The sequence below is a fragment of the Pterocles gutturalis genome, unplaced genomic scaffold, assembly GCF_000699245.1.
Source record: "Pterocles gutturalis isolate BGI_N339 unplaced genomic scaffold, ASM69924v1 scaffold19372, whole genome shotgun sequence".
Classification (NCBI taxonomy): domain Eukaryota; kingdom Metazoa; phylum Chordata; class Aves; order Pterocliformes; family Pteroclidae; genus Pterocles; species Pterocles gutturalis.
Genome location: NW_010115969.1, coordinates 32,511 through 55,403, shown reverse-complemented (window position 1 = coordinate 55,403; position 22,893 = coordinate 32,511). Strand labels below are relative to the sequence as shown.

Genomic DNA, 22,893 nt, shown 5'->3' with positions numbered 1-22,893 from the left:
GTAAAGCATAGTAGAACAACAGACAAAGTTTATTAACTATTAAGTCAATTACGAGTAGAAATTTTCATGCACATGGCCAGGAATGCAAGGATAGTTGCCCTGCCTCCCTATGTGACTCTAAGATTTCAGTTAGACCATTTACTTTGTGTTTTTCCCCCATTAAACAATCTACCACATAGCTTTCTAATTCCAGCAAAAACCCCACAAACATAATCTACTTCCTCTTCACTCTAACAGAACTTCAACACTGCTAGGAATGAAGTAATGACCTTCTCTTCCTTTCTTCTATTTTCTGTCTACAGGCAACTTGACATTCCCCAAAATTCACCAGAAACGTTTCCAGTAGCATGTCAAAGTGGCTGGTACAGGCAACCATGGGTGATTGGCTTACCATGAAAGAGAAGGGGTAAGGGAAAAAATCCTCCTCTGAGCAGATCTGCAACCACAGCACTGTGTGCTGATATTGGTGCTTTTGAGTAACCTCTATTATGGAATCATAGAATGGCTAGGGTTGGAAGGGGGCATTAAAGATCATCCAGTTCCACCCCCCTGCCATGGGCAGGGACACCTCCCACTAGCCCAGGTTGCTCAAAGCCTCATCCAGCCTGGCCTTGAACCCCTCCAGGGATGGGGCATCCACAGCTTCTCTGGGCAACCTGGGCCACTGCCTCACCACCCTCATTGTCCAGACACCCTATTGTCCAGACTATTTCCAGTACCCCATTTATGTAAACTTACAAGACAGCACTACTCTAGGCCACCTCTGTGACCAAGTCTTAAGCAAATGTAGATTCTGGCTTTTTTTTTCTTCTTTTCTGCTTTTACTGATGACAAACAAGATGTTCTCCCATTCCTCTCTTCCTGAATAGGTCTAAAAACCAAACTGCCATCCACCAGGTACTCCGATTCAGAGAACAGAACAAGCTGAGCCATCCCCACGGATCTCCTGTGTCACAAGGGGCCTCATGCTGAGCAGTTCAACCCACTAGAGCACAGTCACCTCACCTGCTGCAGCTGTAACGTGCCCTGCATGCCCTGAAGTACACTTGCAAAATGGATCTCCCTGCCTCTGGTAACAGATACCTCTTTCATTCTCTACCTGAGAGAGGCCAGCCACTATCAATCAGCTGCACAACATAAAGAAAATATTTTTTTATGTTTCTGATGAGAGCTGAAAGGACAGGCTAAGCACATCAGAAGGGTCTTTGTGCTGATGTAGCTACAATCCCTGCTGTCCCCCCCTCTCTCTCCCCTCATGTTGCTTGTAAGCCCAGCACAATGTAACAAGCAAAAATGAGAATGAGAAACTGCCCCTTTTTGTACTACTAGTGAACCAATTGATTAAACTGACTGTAATCATTCAGTACAATAAACCAAATGTCCTTGTAATTGACTATTTTCGTAAGATCAATATCTCTCACTTCGCAAATAAACATTTCAGCTTCACCCTGGTATTTAGGGAACAGTAAGAGAAACATATCTAAACAGATAATTCCACCCTACTGACATCCTTCCAAATATCACTGTAATATCAGCTGTCAATAAAGAGAGAATACAAACAAATAACACAGGATCTTAAAACTCCAAAGCATCTGAAGTATTGCCCTCAGACTTTACACCTACTATGCTAACATATAACCTCCATTGGCTAGATAAGCACATTGATGCTGACTCATCATTTCACTTTTAATTTTACTGAATGACCGTTATTTGTAGTTAGTAGGTGGTAATGCTTCACCCCCTGTGGCAATAAGGGGGAGCTGGAGTCCACGGGACAGATTGTCCATGAAAGATTCTCCAGCAAAAAGTAAAGGGTTAGTACATGTCAGTGAGATTGAGACGGTCCATACTGCCATTAATCTTGTGTTTACATCAACGCATGCAACAGTAATTGCAAGTAAGTATCCTCACCTGATCAGCATCTCCAGAGGCTATGTACAAGGTTTTAAAAGTAAATAAACAAACAAAATTACACCTGTAACGAGGATCTTGCTTCCCCCCTCTTTCCAGTCCCTCACTTTCGACTGCAAGCTTCGTGATTTGATATTTTTAAAAACACATCTTTCAGGACCCAAAATCAACCCAAAGACAAACGAAAATGGGAATCCTAGTTTTTCAGTACTCCTTGGAAATATCTGGCTTGCTAAGTACAGTGGGTCTCAAAGTATATGAAAGCATGATTTACAAAGAAGAAAATAAAAACAGCTTTGAAACATTTTGAGGAATTCAATCAAGTTCACAACTTTGCAGCCCTATCAAAAGATACTATTGATTTAATTTTGTCTTCAGATGCATCACGAATGACAAGTAACACATGAATACATTCACACACAGACATATATATATATATACACACACATAACAACATAAATAATACATGCTCCTTAAATCATCCTTCCTTGATGCATCTTGTTTCTGATTTGTAGGGCTTCTCCCTGCAGTTGCACTTTCCTTTATTTTTTTGCAGCCAAATAATATTTTCAATCCCTGCCAAACAGACTAACAAGAATTGAGTTTCAATGACTGAGAAGTACTACAAAGCACCTGGTTTGTTATCCTTGATTTTACACAAGTTTTATTATCAATAATTCATGAACTGTACTTCACTGCTGCATCACCTAAGTCAATTTATAGATTTAACACAGAAAACAAAAGCTGGCAAAAACATAAACAACATGAGACCCCTATTAATACCTAGCACTGATCTATGCAGTTTCCTTCCTAAGAATCTTATTTTTTCCCATGATTTTAATCTAATTTCTTTACAGTACTTGATTTACTAATTCTTCTTAAGTCATATATTAACAGTAAATCTATCATCTTTTCTCACTTTTTTTAGGTTTTAGTTTTTTACAGCAAAAAGTTACCATTATACGACTAGAAAAAAAGTAATTAATGTAATTAGACTGGGTTTTTTAACAGTTCTGATGTCAGCACATCATTCACACTGCATAAAAACATATCATGGGCCAGTTCCCACAGTCAGTTTTCAAAACCGTGTTAACTCGTGTGCTTAAGAGTGTAGGCACAGCAGTACTGGGGGCCTAGGTCAAGATATTAGAGTGGTACAACCCACATAATACATAATGACCTGGAACGTCTCGTAGAATTAAAAGGGGCACTGTGAAATTACAGGTGAGTCCTTGGGAGAAGGATTTAATAGTTCTTTCTCCATCAACTGTCATGTCCATAGACTAGTCATTATTGAACAGTATGGAGTTTATCGTTCATGAGTGAAAAAGTTTTTCCTTGGAACAGGGACAAATTTAAAGGCTTGAAGGCACTCAAAGAAATGAGATACCAAAAATAGGGGAAAAAACCCACCAAACAATATACATATAATAAAAATTAGTTTTGATACATGTAAGGTAAGGGTCCTGCAGACAGGGAGAAAAAAAAAAAAAAACAACAAAAAAAGACATATACAGATGGTTTTATATATAAAAATGCTACAATGGGGAGTTGGGAAAGGAAGAGGATCCTTCTTATTCATGTAAATGCTTTAAGATATGTCTGACTTGAACAAAATATGAACAGTTTATTCTGCACATTTTTTTCTCAAACATTGATGTTTTTCCTACTCTGGCTGGAAGTAGATGGTCTGTAGAGAAAACCCCTTTTGATCTATTTCTGACTGTACTCCCTCTTTCCTTTCCCCTGACAGACAGGTATACTGACATGGAACCTAAGCCAGTAGAAATTTTTTTTTTTTCTTTGACAATGAAAAAATAAATTACTTAAAACTGCCTCCTATCACATTCCACATGTCCTTCCTGGCCTCAGTGCTCGTCTCATCTATTGTGTTGGGCTTATACCACCAATCCTCCATTCCATATCTGGTCCATTTCAGACACCAAATACACTTATGACTTCAAATCTTATTAAAGTAGCAGCAATATTATTTTGAAAATAGGAAGCCATGTTCTCCTTTAACATTTCCAGATCAGTATCTACATTGCAGACCAATTCAGCTTTAGTTAACGGTTTATTGGACGCATGAAAGAAGCATACAGGGTTTGGGTTTTTTTTTCTTTAACAATAAGTCAAACCTAATAACTACAATTAACAGACATCTAAGTTAACTCCACCTATCCTGGTGAAATCCACACCTTTTCCAAAGGGCTACGTCTCTTCCTGTGCCAAAGTTAGGAGGTTCGGTTAGGACCTTTCTCTTCCTCATCTTCACTACAGAACATTCATAACTTTTTTCCAAACAGAAACCAGAAAAACACCCCCAAAGCTTCCGAAATACTAGATGCAGCATACTGGCAAGAAGAACTACAAGCTATGTATCGGAACATCAGAAACTGAAACACAAAAGCTGTATAGAGGCTGCTTTTTGATATTCAGCTGGTCCTTTTCTGTTTCTGAAATAATACTTTGAAACTTCTCAGTAACTAGATCTCAGGGGCTAGAACAATAATCCATACACTGCAAAAAAAAAAAAAAAAAAAAAAAAAAAAAAAAGGACTTTCCTCCTAATTATTGTATTTTGCTACAGATTATGTTTTTTTAATAAATACATTTTGTATTCATTTAAGACAAGCTTCAGCAATCTTACCAAGGTCCCTTCTTTTCTATATTAATGCTAGAAAGATCCATCCGTTTCCATAGTCAAAGTTATTTGCATTGAAATATATCAGTCCTACCTTGAATACAGCAAATACAGATTTGATGAGAAAATAAATGCTTATCTGACACATGCTGGACCTGTCCTGGAGCCATTCCCTGTATTCACGGATTTTTTTTTTTTACAGTGAACATTTTGCTGTAGAAAGTGCATCTATTTTTCTTTTTTTTTTTTTAAAAAAAAAAACTCTAAAATTACTCCCATGCTTTACTTAAAGTCTTTTATACATAAATAATAGGACAAAATATGCTCAAACTCAGTAAATTAAATTCAGAGCATCAGGAAGGCATTTCCCTGATTATATGCACAGGTCCTTCGAGGTGACTGATGTTCCTCCAAGTCAACAAATGAGAAGACTCGTAATATGAACATCAGTACTGCAGTAAAAACGCAGGCCTTCAGAAGTTAGATGGAGTCTGCTTGTACTGTAATCCACATTTCATAGAGATACAGACACGGAGGTGATAACATGTTTCCTCAAAACTGCTGTACTTTCCAGAATTTTCCACAGTCAACAGTCTCAAATTTATGACGCTGAAAGCATATTTGCGGTGCACTGCATCTGTCTCAGCCTTCCATTTACTCAAATAAAGCAGTATTCTAGTCAACTGGTTCAATCACGACTACAGTGCCTTAACAAGGTTTTAATAACTTCTTGGAACAGCAGAGAGCCTCCTAAATTCAGAATACCAGCACCCCGCTCAGAGGGCAAAGCCACGAATCATGCAAAGCCTTCTGTTAGGTAACAAACCACGCACTGGATGCAAGCCTACAACTCTGTACGTAGGAAAAACAAGTTCCTTTCAGGTCCTTTCTGCTCCTTTTTAGGTCACTTCTCCATTCACATTTCCGAGTGTCTGTATCTCAGGAACCTTGACACCTGCCAAAGATATCCCTCAAAGCCACTCCTCCTTCTCCCTCAGTCTCAGCATCACTCCCCTGTGACCCCCTCGCCCCCTGCCCTCGCAAGCAGCTTCAAGTACAGAGGCATTAATCCCTGTATTGCCATAGACAATGTATTTACTTGATAAGGAGACACCAGAGGTAGAATTCTCATTGACAGGAAAAGAACTGTTCTCTCAGTTTGCAAAAATGACATTTAAAGAATAATCCTGAATTTTCTTTGATTGTACCTGCAACACAGGATCTTCCCCAAACCAGTGAAGAGCAATATAAAGCATGAAGACCAAACCCAACTGCCCTAGTATTTCCAAATAATGATTTGGAACCCAGGAGTGACCCTTAAAAGTAAACAAGCCTTCAAATTATGTGTAAAATATATAAAACCCGCGGCTTTTTAGAAGAGCAAACCCAGAAAATGTTTGAACATGGAAATGGCAATACTATTCTGTGAAAGAAGCAACCTGGTGACTAGGATGGTCATAAGAGGTAGATGACATTGAAGAAATAATAACATATTAAGGAATTGCCATTATTAGTTGTGCCTGAATTATTTTTCCTCTTCTTTCCTGCAAACCATAAAAATGAATAAATGTATGAGTAAGAAAAAAAAACAATAAAAAAGCAGGAAAAGTATTTACTCTCCCTCTGTCACATACAAATCATGTTTGAATTCTAGTAATTCGAAAAATGTTTTCAGTGAAACTTAAATACCTGTAAATCTAGGCTTATGTTTTGGCTAGGTTACAGACTGAAAAGTCTGTTATTCTTTTTAATGCATAAGGAACGACTTATAGTTACCCACAGAAAGCAGGCACTGCAAGTCTCACATGCTGTCGGTAGGGATGAGGATGAAAATTCAGTGCTTCTGGCTGTGAATTGCTTGAAGTTTTCAGGCAAAGCTTGGCACAGGTGTGCTTAAAAGAAGAAAGCACACATCCAAATTCTGCCTCTTAGCAACAAGTAATAATCTTAGTATTTGATTTAAAAAGCAGGTGATGAATCACAAATCTTCATAAATAAGGAGATGGCAATACACCCTCTTTCCACGGTGTAAATGTCATGAGAGGAGGAGATGGGAAGCGCAGTATCACATAGCTGAGCCACTACCATCTGCACTATTAATATATGTCCTAAGCAACGAGGGAGTAGGAGGGAAAAGCATCATCACTTATGACTATGTAGTCATTAGCCAAGATCCTAATCTTCATTAGACAAATGAATTAAAACTCACTATTTACTGAAGCTGTCACAGTGGCTCAAAAACAATTCTCTGAAAATGGTCCCACTGGAGGTAGATGAAAACGATGCATTTTGAAGGAGTAGTTAGTAAGCAGAAGCATGTCATGAAGATAAACTGACAACCTAATGCTATTAATCTACGGCAGCCCTTCTCCCTCCCCCCCACTTCAAGCAATTTTTAAGATAAGGAGGAAAACAGAGCACATCACAAATTTTAGAGGAAAATGATGACTCATGGGATAAACATGTAATTGAATGAAAAACTGACCACAAAAACACAACTGGCTTTCCAAAAGATTTAGAGATTGTGCAGACTTTACATTAGGAAATTGCTCAACAGAAAGCCTGGATGAGCACACAGTGATGAGGCAGAAGAGTAGAGTCAAGCAAAGCCAGAAGGGGAGAGGATAATGCATTTTCAAAGCAACCACAGGGAAGCAATAGAACTCCACCAGTGACGAAAATATATTTGATCAATTACAAATCAAGGGGGGAAACCTTCATGCTGCCAGCCACAGATCTTACCTATCCAGTTTATTTTCACTACTATTCAATGTTGAAAATAAATCAAAAGTAATGCTCAAGGAGAAAGGGAAGGGGAAAGTTTTTGCCAACATTGACCCTTTTTGCCAGCATTGAGAGGCACTTGCTAATCTAAATGGAGTTCTCCCATGTTCCTGGCTACAAAATGGCTTCAGGAAAACTTTTTTAGTAGAGAAATCCTCTGACAGAGGACAGAGCTGACACCCTGTTCTCTTAACTGATATCAGACTTTCAGGATGGAGGATAAAAGATTCTTTGTCACATTAGGCCTGAACTGCCAATATCTTTTAAAAAGCACTTTGAACATGGTATTTTCCAGGGCTGGTAAGGATGGCTGAACAACAAATACCTGCAAGGAATAAAACTTTTCACTTGCTCATCCCTGTCAAAACTAACGGACACAAATTAACCCTCATTTTCTGCTCGTTTCTCCCAGCTGAAATGGAATTTTAAAAGTCTGACAGTATCAGGATACCTTATTTCTAGAAATAATGCTGGGTTTTGACACGGGCACAATATTGTTCACCACGTTCACACACCATTTTACAGGGTTGGGAAATTAAGGTCTATAGTAGTGATATTAGATCCATTACTTAAAGCAAAACTAAAAGCTGCTTTTGCTACTTGTTGCACTAACAAATGCAAATTAATTAAAAAAATCTAAGTGAGAAAAACTGCTTTATCAATGCTTTTTTTTTTTCTTTCAAAAGGTTAAATCATAATTATCTTTCCATTTTTGAAGCTATATAGTTCAGGCATTGCATCTATTAGTCAAGTATTTCCTAATCGCCTTATATTGGTCTAATATCTATACTTTCCTCTCAACAAATTACTAATAAGATTCTCTAATAGCTATAATGAATAGCAGAGGTAACATTTAATATTTAATTTCATTCTTGACATTAAACAGATACTACTCCCCAAGCCCTTTTTCTTGTGTTCGGTTCTGTGGGGTAGCATTCCCACTGCTAACAATCTCAGTGTCTTTATTCAGTCTTACCATTATTTGTATGACCAGGACACAGCCTATTTTCCTAGCAATCCCACAGATCACAGATATAAATTGTATTGAAATTAAAGCTGTATTGAAATAAAATGAAAAGATGAAGCCTAAAGAAAATTAAATGAGGTGAAGTAGACAAGATGTGACCAGATAAGACAGTTGGAATGGGAGTCTGTCTCCTTCAATAAATGAAAAATACCTTCAGTACTCACGGAAACAAAAATATTATCACAGAAAAAAAAAAAAAAAAAAAAAAAAGAACATAACACCACAGTATCAGATTCTGAGATAGCCCTACACATTAGGTTTTTAGATGGTTTTTAATCAGGTTAAGTTTTATGTATTTGTAGTATTAAAGACCTATATAACTGCAAACTGAGATCACCTTCCTGAACACCAGCATCCAGCATTTTATCAAAATTCTTCAGTCTTAATGACATGGAAATAATTCCTGTGAAATTATACTGCCTCTTCTCTATGACATAAAAACATCTTGCGTCAGAAGCTGAACATAGAAGGCTACAAAAAAGTAATTAATCTTGACTATATCTTCAGTATCTCTTCCTCCAAAAGGAAATAAACCACTCAGTTCGGTTGGGGGGGGGTGGTGTTGTTTATTTATCACACAGCAATGCCTTTACACAGTTCTTTTGCAGATAAATATTTCATCTTGTGAATGTATTCTCTTGAAAACATACCAAAGTTATACAAAAATGACTAATAGCATATCTTTCTTATGGCTGCTCTATTACCTCTTTAAAAATCCAACAGCAACAAAAGTAATCTCGTCTCTGTCATACATGCCCTTTCTCCAGCAAAACTAACACTATGAAACAATATCCAAAGGCATTTCAGGGTAACCATAAGGCAGCATTTGTACATTAGAATTATATGCGCTTTGGAGACCCTCTGCTAGAAACAGCCCACGTTTAAAAATGCACAGTGCTTTATTCTCAGTTGTTAGCCAAGAATAAAATGTAGTCTGGGATGTAATTATGAAATAAGCTTCTAATGTGAATAACTAAAAATAAAAGGAGAAAGGGATGAATATTCAGTATGCACCTCCTTGCCTTTGTCTTGTTTCCCATCTTGTGCACCGATTACCATCTCTGCTTTTTACATACAAAACCAAAGGGAGCAGATATGAGCCACCTTCTAGAGAGACAATGATACGATGAAAACCCAGATGATTAAATCTTACTGAAGGAATAGAACTTATCAGCAAGGTCCAAAAAGAATTTACCTCCTCAGCTGACCACATGCAAACATTCTTTAGTCATCTGAGTTCAGGGGAATTCTAAGCGTGGTTTTCATTGCCTGAAACGTGTACTATTTTGGTAAAAATATCAATGAAATAGACTCTGAGAATCCCTATGATCCTGGTAAATTAATATTTTGTTGCTCTCCCACACAAGCAGAAGCATTCAAAATTTTGTTGGAGTGTTTCTTCCTTTGCAGTATCAGCTATATCGCCTTGTTAAGGTGCACGGCTATTGTTCTAGAACACACATCCTGGTTTTTACACACACACACCAAAAACACAACACACAGAAAGACCAATTGTTGTTAGCTAATTTAGCATTTCCACCAGTAACAACTGCTGTAAAAATTAGCATGAGATTACCCAGAGATCTCCAAGCAGGGATAAGTTCAGAATTGAGGTAACACTCTAAAGCAGGTTTGAAAAGTTATGCTCCCTGAGAGGGAAACCTGCAAAATAAATGCTAGAACAGTTGGTCCTACCCATGCTGCACCAGTCTCAGTTAATGCAAATGAAACAGAGATCGCAAAGTGTTTCCCCAACAGGTACTCATGCCTCTTTTTTTTTTTTTTTTCCAATGTGACACTGACTAGAACACACCATAACATTTTTCAATATATACTGAACACATTTTCCATAAGCACTTTAAATAGGCAAAGCACTGGCATGCAACACCTCCAGTAAAAATAACTTTGTCTTGCAGTGGTTGCTAAGGTCTATCTCTACATTTTCTAAGTTGAAATAAATGTTAGCTTTATAATCCCCAGTGCCTTTACAACCCTGCACAGGGCATTGGGAAAAGTAGATTTTTCACATAAAGAGTTCATATGCTTTTATATGCCTTTCACTTTTCAAGATAAATTTTTGGAGCAAATATTTTTAAATGTCAGAGTTTTAAAATACAGTCCCGAGAGAGAGACCCTTGTCAGTAAATGAAGACATACTTAAAAGCTGTAACGATTTTCACAGCGTTCGTGAATTGACATTCACTGTCAGCAATAGCCATTATACAGCAGGAATTGTAACCTGCTGAAGGATGTCATGTATATTCGATAGTCTCCATTTATTGCAGACTCAAGAATGACGTGCTGTACCATATGAAGCTGGAGAAAACATAATGATTTCTCAATTCAGAAGCTGAGGAGGATAATGCACTCTGGCAAACCCTTCCCATGAAAAGCTGAGTATGGATTTACAGTTCATATGTGAGAATAATTTAGGGACCTGAACACTTGTTCTTTTCTGGCAGTTGCCCAGAAATGAGTGTCCACAGGCTACCTGCCACGGGGACCTGTATGGTATCGATCGCAGTCCCTTGAAACATCTTCTGCTACAGACACAGCAATTTCTGAGAGACCAGCCTCCAGGTCAGGTCACTGAGGTACTTGCTAAGGTCCTTTTTGTTCTGACAGTAGGAATGTGTCTGCATGTAGTTCTTTCCTTGTGATCTGATCTCAGTCTCCTTCTGGCTCTGAGACATTTTTCCCATCTGCTCATACAGATGGCACATGCAAGTGAATTTAAATGAATGTTTCTCCAAACTTCTTCTGCTCGCTCTCTCTCCTCAAATTACAGGGTTCTAGACTAGCAGAAGCAGGGATTGTTCTAGGATGCCTATTCAGAAAGAAAAAAGTAGTAGAAAAAAAAAAAAAGCAATGCTGTCTTCCAAAAGTGATTTACAGAAAATAAAACCCAAACCATTCACTGAATGGCTAATGCAAATGCCTGCTTTATAACCTAAAGATCAGTGACAAACATGGCTTAAAACAGCTTTTCTGCAGAGGCTTACACACTCCCTGGAGTTTGGAGAACTTATCCAGAAGCACAAACCCCCCAGAATTTCTTGTGACTTATCCTAGTTTCTCTACTTCCAAGCAGGACAGGATATTGCTCCAAGAAATGGTCTCCTCAAGCTGTTTTGCCCATTGAGGGCTATAAGAAATACACATTTTCAGAGAAATAAAGAAACGGAAAACAGGCCCAAGAGATATGGGAAAAACATTTTAAAAATAATTTTAGGAGTTCAGGCAATTCTTATTTCTCAGAAACCACTTTATCTTTTTGTAAAGCTCGATAGCAAAATATGATAAAACAGTGGGTGAACAAATCAGCTATTCTGTTCACACAAAGTGCATTCAAAAATAAAGGAAAACTTTTTGGAAAAAAAAAATCACTAAAACTAGATATTTCACTGGAATGAAAAATAAGCCCAAGTACTTGCACCTTGAGATAAAACACTTGCTAGAAAAAAAAATGCTACTTTCATTTAAGAAATAGTATATCAACAATGTCTTACGGCAATGTTCATAAAAGTGTAAAAGAAAAAACTTCATCTGTGCAATCACAAGAACAACTAGGACATGACTATTTGTGACCCACAGAAACAGGGGAAATAAAAGCAGCATTATTAGTTCTAAACACAGGGTCACAACATTTATTTTTCTTACACATGGGAGGCCCTAACATTTCAGTCATAAAGCTCCCTGACCCTACTTATGACATCCATCTCGAATTTTCACAATTTTAGACAAAAAATATATTAAATTGAACTTTATAAATATATACATGCACTGTATTTATATATCAAATATATATATCAGGAATTTAAGCATGTCTCTATACACACATTTGACTTCCATCTCATCAGCTGAGTCTTGACCCAGAGCATTCTGAGATTTTATGTATGTCTTTCCTATATTAAAATTTTAATTGTCAGGATGACCAACTACCAACTAAAATGATACGATAGAACACATTACAGAATGGAAGTAAGATAGATTGCTGTAATTCTAATTTATGTTAATATTTAAATTTCAGTTCAAGATTAAATGTTTTATGACCTCTATTTGTTTTTGGAATAAGCAATACCCTTGCAGCAAATTAAACTATTACATGGTTCTACAGCTGATGGAGTTTTTCTTGCTAATATAGAACAAATGCCACAGTCTGTCTGTTAGGCAATAAAACTCAATTTTTTTTTCACTTCATTGCAATGTAATAATCTTGGATAAGAGCACTTTTAATGGAAGAGATTCCTGTGACTTAAAGCTTTTTCCTTATTAAGCTTAATTGAATTAATTATTCACATACTAATGATTTAACAATTACTTCAAATAAAGTAAAAGCAAAAGACCCTCTTGAATACTTATCCCATACTTAAGATCTAATAAAGGAACTGAAGTAGAAAGATATCTTTGTTTTCTTTCAGATAGAAGAGGTATTTAAAATCCAACTACCCTCCCTCCTGCTGTGGATGGAAGTGGTCTGAAATTACACCATCCCAAATCCTACAGTAAAATGCATCTCTAATCTATGAGTCCTTGATTGGAAAAGATATTTATGACAGTCCGTGATCTCTTCTTTTTTCCAAAAATTGCATCTTTCCTAGAATTGCCTCATGTTGTGTATGGTCTTCTACATAGGAAAAGTGGAACAATGAGATTCTAAGGAGAAAGGAACAGATTTGTATCAATAAAACAGCGATCCCAAGGTGCACATGAAGGCTGGCATTTTATAATTCTTCATAATAATGCTTGGCACTTACGTAGTGTTTTATGGGACCAAAGCACTTCACAAACTAATTAATTAATCTCCACAACACCCCTGTGAAAAGGTAGGTTTTAGTATTCCAATTTACTAAATGGAATAACTGAGGCAGGTGAGCTGATGTGTTTCATGTCACAACAAGAGTCCAGGTCTTTCATTTATATACCATCAGAAGTAACACTAGTAGTATTTCTGTGCTGGATTCCTTGGGACCTTAATTGGAACTATTTGCATGAGTAAGGAAAACAGGATCTTGGCACATACCTTGGGCCAGAGCTCATATCTTGTTTGGTTACAACAACAATTAATTCACTTATGTAACACACTGGGATTCCAGTTCCTTTCCTTATGCTGGATCTACATTGACTGTGCAAGACAAGAGCTGGTATCTGACTTGTAGTGCCCTAGGATTTCCAAATAATGAGATTGGGGTGGTAACGCTTCCTTGTTAACGCAGATGATACTTTGTACTCAAAATGCTACATAATTGTGCAGCATTCTTCATAGGTAATTCAAAGTTTTTCAGGTCTTCACAACAACTACATGACTTCAATTTGAGACCATGTTTTACTAAATTTGCATTTATTTCTGCCTGTTTTCAAAAAGCTCCTGCTCTGAACACCTGCATGCAAGATTTAAGGGTTCTTATAGACGGGTATGTATACTCTAACAGCCTTGACAATTTGGACACAGAAATCCAAATCACCTCATTTCTTGTCCAAAACTCAACTGCACATCAGACTGTGAATTAACTGCAACAACTGTAAGTTCAGGAATTGCACCTATGAGCATGAGCACTAGCACAAAAAGATTACCCAGCTAACACAATGGAAACACTTGTTCACAGTACTGAGATCCTCGTGTTCAAACAAGTCTTACTCAAACTACTTTTCACGTGCTCCTTGCAATGCTTGTACATGCCCTTATTGTCACATCAAGACATCTAGTGTTACATGTGTACATGAGATAAAAAGAATGACAAGAAATCATATCCGAAATTAAGAAAGCTTGTATGTCTAACTGGGGCAATAGAAAGCTACCGTGCCATTTATTTTCTGTATTTTAAGACAAACTTCTGAAACTTTATATTCAAGAAAATATTTTCAGTCTGAAGTTCTGTGTGGTTGTGTGACACGTTGCCTTTCCACTGGGCCAAAATCACTAGGAAAGAGACAGTAAAAGGGTCTAATGTCTAAGACGGTTAATGTATTTTTCAAATTGTTATTTAACATGTACATTTTTTGTCCCCCAAATTCACATTACGCCTTTACTGGTGATTTGATGTCCCTAGTATGATACTTTCAACACTCATGAGTATATGCATTATGTTGATAAACATTTTTTATACCTGGCAACACTCCTTTGAGATGCTATTGAAAGAGGAAGCTGGTGCTCAAGCTGATATACTAGAGTGATAGAACAGCACCTCACTGTAGGGCTTTTTCTGTCACTACAGGGTACCTCATTATCACATTTATTTCCTTTTCTCCTCTGAGGCTAGACAAGACCCCAGTCTGAGTGGAGGGCTGCACAGCCAAGAGAGGCATCAATGTGATGGAACCAGAAACACCTGGCCCCTGGACAGTTACCATGATCAGGAACACAGCACACAAAATAACATCTTCCTCCCCCCAGAACAGAAGCCCAGGTCCTTTTTATTCTTTCTGAAATCCCAAAATCGTGAAAGATAAAAATGCTCTATTTCTGAGAAAATTTTTGCTTAGCATGAAAGAGCATTAAAATGTCTTTAAAAAACTTCTGTCCGCCATGTGGAAATATATTTTTGTAGCAAAAAGGTAGGATGGATCTCTCCAGCGCTTTCTTGCAGAGGAAGATTGGGAATTACTAGGATATTTTAAATCTTATGTGTAGTCCAAAGATGCAATTTTAATTCCAGCTAGCACTAATTATTTTATGGTCCTGAAACTGAAAAATGGAAATTTACCTCCAAATTGTGCTTAGGATTTGAATAAAAAAAATAAGCCCTATTTGGAGAAAATTAAAAAAAAAAGAAAGAAAAGTAGCAACAAGTAGCAAAATAAAGATCAGCTGATTTACTGAAGGATGTTTGGTGTGAACAATTCACCTCTCAAACAGTATGTTCTGAAAACTAAAGGCAGTTAGAAAGGCAATTGCTTTCTAAACTGTCCACCAGATTTTGGATATAATAAACTGTATATGAGAAATTAAATTGCTGAACAAGTCTATTAATACTACAAAAATGCCCAAGGCTATTTTAATAAAGAGAAGCGTGGGAGAATCTATTTTACTTGGTAACAGTGAAAACTTCCAAGCAGCTGAATTACTGAGTGAGCAGAGAGCAGAAGGCACAGCTGAGACAACACAAAATCCAAGCATCCAGGACTGTTTTGAATTCATGTGACTCAATGCTGGTAGCAAGAAATAAAGAGAGGACAAAGACACATAATTCTCTCAGTTACAGGAGATTACTAGGTTATATCAGTCAAACAGGAATTATTGCTGGTTGTGTTGGAAACTTATCGTTGGCAATGTATTAAATAAATCTTGGCAAATAAAACCGTTGAGCTCTCAAATGGGACAAGTCTTTAATTTCTGACAAAACTAATCCGTTCTACTTCCTTTTGTTTTTTTTCATGTCTAAAAAAGGATGGAAATGTCATCACCTCACAGGCCGTTGCCCCTATCAGAAATTCTGTGTATATTCTATTTTTCAGTGAAAACACCCACAAGCTTCAGTTACAGAAAGCATAACACCAGCCTACTGAAGAGATGCAAAAGTATACAACACTCCTCGTCAGGGAATTACCGGTCCTCAATGACTAACCCACTGTCTCAGAGTTCACTTGTGAGGACTGTCAGGAGAAGTGTATGTAAGAGTAAATAATTCTAAAAACAGCCTGTTAATGGTGCAAAAACTCATGAAACATCTTCGTCTTCAGACACTCCTTCAAGCATACATAATCCTAGTATTCTAAACTTAATTTCCTCCATATTCTGACAAACACCCAAACACTCCCTTTCAGCCAAGGGATGAGTTCCAGACAGACACACTAGGAAAGTTACACAAAAAGTGATAATTCCAAATTGACAAACAGAAGGGTCTCGTTCATCTCCCTTCTCAAATCTTGCATTTCAACCCTGGAAAAAAACCTCAGAAAACGTCCAGTGCTTGCACAGGCTGCAAAAATCAAAGAAGGGATTCTTCACCAGAATTACACAGAATAGACCAGAAGACAGCTGAATTTTCTCCCTGCATTTTAGAAGAGAGTTGGTGTCAAAAGTCAGGGGAAATTTTTTTATTTATATATAAAAAATAAATTTAAGAAACAACAAATTTTATCTATTGTAGCAAAATTTTGTCCATTTTGTTATATAAACTAGATATTTTAATATACAGAAATTTAATTAAAGCCATCTCTTTTCCTGAGTTGTGGCTGCATATCTTATTCAAGCTTTGTTCAACCTACGGTACACCTAGATCTGAACCTTGGTCCTCTTGGTTGACTCTTCTACAAACATTGCCAAATCACTAATATCCTATTGCAAGTCATCTTAACTACCAACAGATAGTAATTTTCCCTGTAATGACTCTTCATTTAAGACTATATGTTGCAATTTTCTACCATTTCAGTGATTTAAGTATATCATCTACTGAATGTGCTGGTCTTGGCAGCAAAGACGACTTTTCTTGCCAGATGGAATATGAAAATAATATGAAACAAGACATTTTTTTAAATTGAAAAAAAGAAAGTTCAGTCATATTTGTAAATACTATACTGCAACTGGAATGTGAAAAAAATCATTCTTGCAAAACATAAATAGCTGTCAGCTATTCCTCAGAAATAAATATCCTTCTAAACCTAAAAGTAACCAGTATATCATGTTCTCTGTAAAAAATCGGTCACAGTTCAGTTATGCCCCTAACTAATGCCTGTAGCAGTGAATAGGACGGGCTATGAGGACACCATAACTACCATATAGATGTCTATGTTCATCATCAGCCATTTCTCTCTCCCTCCCCTCTTTCCGTGGCAGCATAATCCAGGTGCATACAAAAGTGCCTTCTACTCCTTCTTCAAATTTACCTTCACAATGTGAAATCTAACCAGATCTGACATGTATACTGACTATGGATTCTGTTGGGAAAAGCAAAAAAGAAGAATGTTAAGGGATCACCACTTGCTATATCCAAAATAGAAATTAAACTATAGGGGCATGAAAGAATGGGATGGTTACATTCATCCATTACCATTTTGGTAATAAGATCACTTGCAGTTCAATTAATTTGGTTGCAGCAATCAAGGTAAATGAAACAGAGTTCACAGAAACATATGTGTATATGTGTGTGTATGTGTATACATTTGTACACACCTGTTGGTATATAGATGTATGAGGAGGCAAAAGTTAAAATTTAAGACTGATATTTAAAGGAATTTCAATTTGTAGGATGCATCTCAAAGTAAAAATATGCCACTGAAATTATAAGCTAAAGTAAATTAATGCAGCAATAACAGTAGTGATTTTCAGAACAGTTAAAATGTACAGGGTTGGGTTTTTTTTATTATATGTGGAAATTAATATTAAGCGGGCATTTTTAAGATATGTGGAAATCAGCAGGCATTAAATATATCACTACGGTGGACACTTAGATGACATTAACTTAGAATTAATTTTAGATTAAATAGAAAGTTAAAGCTATAAAACTGAAACCTTAACAGCAGAACCATATCATTGACTGCCCCATGGTCCAGTGAAGGCAAAACCAGACTAAGGTCAATCACATAATTCCATTGTGTTACCAGCATGTGTATTTGCCCCATTCACCCCAGTGCCTGACTGACATTTTAGCCAGAAAGCCCTTCTGAGACCTGCTCAGCTGAGTCGAAGGAGGAGGAGGAAGGATCTACATTTCATCAGAAAAATTTGTCAACGGATCATTAATAACTAAGACATTATTAACTAAGAAGGGGTTTTTGAGGATAATTATCCAACCATGAGAGACCTATACTGATACTCAGGTTTGTCTCTTGTCCTTGGCAACCCCCTCTGCAGCCCTTGGAAACAGGCTACATCCTGAGAAGGACAAGCAGATAGAAATCTTACAAACTGGAAAGAAAAAAGATAAAGCTAGAAATAGACATACTTGTTCAGCCTAGAAAAGAGAAGGCTCTGGGGAGACCTTATCACACCCTTCAAGTACATAAAGGGGGTCTTGAGGAAAGACAGGGAGGCACTCTTGATCAGGGAGTGTTAGTGATAGATGAGGGGTAATGGTTTAAACCTGAGAGAGGGTAGATTTAGATTAGATATTAGGAAGAAATATTTTACGATGAGGGTTTTGAGGTAGTGTCCCAGGTTGCCCAGAGAAGCTGTGGATGCCCCATCCCTGGAGGGGTTCAAGGCCAGGCTGGTTGAGGCTTTGGGCAACCTGGGCTGGTGGGAGGTGTCCCTGCCCATTGCAGGGGGGGTGGAACTTGATGATCTTTAAGGTCCTTTCCAACCTAAACCATTCTATGATCCTATGAAGTACCTGCTAAGTGAACAGTTTTGCACTTTTCACTCGCCTTTTCTGGAGGTGAATCACCATCTGGCAGAGACTGCAAGGGTCCAGGGATCATCCAGCCAGGAGGCATTTGAAGCTTGACTCCAGCACGGTGGTGAGAGAACTGACGGAGTCTCTCTCAGTCTCAAGGAGAATGATTACTACCCAAGAGCTAGAGGCCACGTGTCCTGAGAAAGGTACTTTCTGGCACAAGTGACTGGCTAAACTTTATCACCCTGGAAATTTTCAGTTTTGGATGTGAAAATTTAAGTTAAATGCCAAATGTGTTAAACCTGAAGTCCTAAGAGAGCTTAAGACTTAGTTTTAGACATTTGAGTTCCAGTTTAAGTAGCCATGTTCTAAGAAAAAGCCTCTAAAGAGAAACATATTGATACATATCAAGATCAGTTATATTTGCTCAGCTGTCTCATTACTTGACGTAGTTCATGGCAAAGACTTCCAGAAACACCTGCACGTTAAAGTGCAATAACAAAACTAAAGGCACCCAGACCGGTGACTTGTAACAGATGATCTTAATTAGACATGAACTTCGTGGTCCATGTTTGTTCAAGTGACAGAACTTGACTGTGCTGCTTTCCTTTATAGCTGGGTAGAAAATAACCAAGAGAAAAGTGCATGCTTCTTGATGTAATAGGTATAGGCACACAACAGAAAACTCTCACTGAAAATGAAATAAATACACTAATAAAAGTTCTAAGAATTAACTTACTCAAATTATAACTGCATGTTATTCTCAGTATGAAAACATGAGACATTCCAGATTTAAGTTCTGCAGCATTTTCTTTTTTTAACCCAGTCAATGCTTTCTTTCTATTTTGTTACCTACTCACGCCACATTGTCAGTTACCTTTTGCAGGAATACATTTAAATCGCTTTCTCAGTAATTATTTTTTCTATAAACATGGCTAAACAGACATTTTCCCCCAGTTTTCAGAACTTCTCAGGAGTGAAGTTCTTCTGGTGATTTCTCCAGGCACCACTCTCCATACAGTCACACACAATAACAACACCAGGCTGAAAAAATTTTCAAGTCATACCTCATTTTAGGGAAAATCAGAAAATCGATTGATCTGGGTATCATACAAACCAATCTAATATTCAAAAGTATTTATAAAATATATCATTTAGTTAAAGTATCAATTCAGCTGTCATACACATTTTTCCTTTTTTCTTCTAATCCTCATTTTGTATTTCTAATTTCAATTCCTTTGAGGAAGCAGTTCTAAAAATGACTTTTAATCCAGAATGAGTATTTAAAATAATATCTACAGTCTTATCTGTTCTTAATACAAGTGTCTGAACTGTGCTAAAAATGGCAGTTTATCTCCAAAATTTATGTTAAAAAAATAATCTGTGCCCATTCTTAGAATACTTAAGTTAAAAATGTTTCTGGGATGTCATCAGTTATGTAGAATATAACAAACAAAAGAATAGCATCAAAAAAGGCAAAGAATGGGTTTTAACTTGAAGCCATGATTAAAACAGTAAAAGATAGAAGAGTTAGAAATGGTTCATACTGACCTGAGTCCATAAAGGACTGTCCCATCTGGATGCAAACGGATCATTCTGTTCTTCACAGTGACACCATGTACAAATGACTTCTTGTCATTCAGAAAATAGGTATCGGGAACCCATAGCTGATCAGCTACTCTGTTGTCCAGAGTAAGGTTTAGAGGTATTACATTATACGACAGCCTCTTATCCCTCCACGCTTGCTGAAAGTACATTGTCAAGGTATAGTCCTGTGATTACAAAAACAGAAAAAAGTTTGCATTGAAACAGACAGCACACATATACAAAAAAAAAAAAAAAACCCACACCCAAAACCAAACAAAACAAATACACATTTATTTATTGTGACTGTTCTTAAATGCAAACATTTTTATTCAGAATTTCCATAAGTAGATTTATTTATTTGTACCGTATTGAACATCTTTTGTATGCCTAGTAACAGAAATAAGAATACAGAAAAGAAGGGATATTTACATTTTATTAATGACTTGAGAGTTCCCATTTCAATATTTAAAAATAAAATGTGAAAAAAAAATGCAGACATTTAAGAGTCTGCAATTTCTGTAGCACTTTACAAGCCTGGGAGTTCTGGGAAACAGGAACATTCACAGATCTGAATTTCATTTCATGGTCTCCACCATAACCAATAACAGCTCTAAATCAGGGCTTGTATCTCTGAAGTTGCAGTTACCACCCAATCACTTCTCTAAATTGAAATCTTTTCAAAGTCTGTTAATTTTCCCCTGGGCACTGAAATCAATGGGAAGTCTCTGAGGTTTCTAGCCTACAGAGTCTTAGTCTTCCACTTAATTTTACAGATGAAGTAACTCTGGTTACTTCAATGGAACAATTCAAAGAGCACAATTAAGCATCTGGGTAAATACTTGCAGTACTATGACTATCAGGACTATTTGTCTTGATGCAGGTCACTAACGTACAGTACTCTGGAGATGCTTTGATCTGGTGGTGTTATACAGAACAATATAATTATGAAAATTATATTTTTTGTAACACCTGTTAAACAGAGGCAGAATATTTATTATATATTAGCCTATACTAAAAAAACCTCTAGAAATAATGCACAAAGGAGCTGTATATCTGATCATGGATCACTGGGTCACGGGCTGTAAAACAACACTGAAGGAATACCAAAAGGAGGAATATTCTAAAACCAAGCTTTTGATTTGCTTGTTCTACAGAAGTCATAACCAGGCCTCAAAATATTCTTGATTTAGAATCCATAGTTACCACGGAGTTCACTAAATAGTGAGAACTGTTAGCTTACAAAAGATTGCTTTCAACAGAAAGTCAACAAAAGCTGCTGCGATTGCCAGCAACCCCAGGATTTGGCCCTTTCAGAGGATGAACTCTGTCTACGCATCAGTCTCAGGCACTTGAAAACAAGAGACCTCACCTAACTTAGGACAGATAATTAACTATGGTGACAGATTTCTAGCACTGCATAACAGAGAAAAGCATGCACGATATGAACTTTTTTTTTGCATATATTACAATACTAATTCTCAGCAGGTACTTTAGATTTTAAAGCAGAGACCCCTATTGAAAATGGTTTTATTAAAGTTGGCAAAAAGTCATTACTCTTCTTGCTGAAATACTTTACAGGCACCTGCTATATTTTACAAACATTTTTGTTTTAAAAAAAATACATTTGACAGATGAACACTATGCAGAACTTCTCACAAAATACAAAAAAATAAAATTTTCTTGTTTTGCAGTTTCACAGACTAAACTTCAAACAAACCTACAAAAATATCCATGTCACTGAAAGTTATTTAAAAAAAAAAAAAAAGTTTTGCATTTCTAGAAATTATCTTTTCACAGGATAGCCAAGGGTTTGATAAACACTAAATCCCACAAAAGGTACATGGAAAAGTTACCTTCCTGGGTGAATGGGGGACACTGCATTTCTTCCACTGCTATGGAGAGAGGTGGCATTCATCCTACTTAACTTCAAGCCCTGGAGACACATGTTTCTCCACTAATTTTAGAGGATCTAGGGCAATTAGTCCTAATCTATGCACCTTGGTGAAGCACCTCCAGTTAAGTGAATTCAAGCCAGTGCCAATGGCAAATCGAAAAGAAAAGAAAATCAGACATAACTTCTATTAACAATGACTGCGCATCCAGAAAACTATTTTTCCTTTCTTTATTAATGAAACTTTTTATGCATAAATTAGGTTGCTGAAATTATTCACTTTAAAATGTACACAGTGCACCCTTAAAATCATGCGTCAGGGAGGGGCTGCGACAGCCACGGCTATTCCAGACGACTTTGAGCAACGACACAGCACCTAGAAAGTAATTGACCCTGCCTCTTCTGCAGAACAGTGCGTGCTGATGAATCAGCATCAACTGTTTTTTTTACAGAGATATGTATTTCCATGGTGGAAATCCTCCTATTTTTTAAGCATCTTTCCCCAGAAGAGCCCAGACACCAGAGTTTCAGAACGTCTCTTGAGTTTTCACTGAAGCGGGGAGAAATACATGTTTCTGTTGAGAATAGTTATGGCATCTCTTCCTTGTCAACACAAAACCAGAACTTTAATGCTGTCCCCTCAGCCTTCTTTCTATTTGTGACGGTTAAAGGTTCATCATCTTCACCTGCCATGCCTTCAAGCCCTACGCTGCAGCCACCCAGCCTGTACACAGACCCGTGCTCAGCTTTGGGAGGGTGTCACAAACCAAACTGC

At 37.2% G+C, this 22,893-nt stretch overlaps 1 protein-coding gene across 1 annotated transcript in view; it reads right to left on the bottom strand.

Moving 5' to 3' along the window:
• LOC104463154 (gamma-aminobutyric acid receptor subunit beta-2-like) overlaps positions 1–20,412 on the bottom strand; it is a gene marked incomplete at both ends in the record, with an annotated part of 28,445 nt that extends 8,033 nt beyond the window's left edge. The window contains one exon of the mRNA XM_010075372.1: positions 20,192–20,412. Within this exon, the coding sequence (XP_010073674.1) occupies positions 20,192–20,412 (221 nt within the window). The remainder of the gene's footprint in view (positions 1–20,191) is intronic.
• Between the last annotated feature and the right edge of the window lie 2,481 nt (positions 20,413–22,893).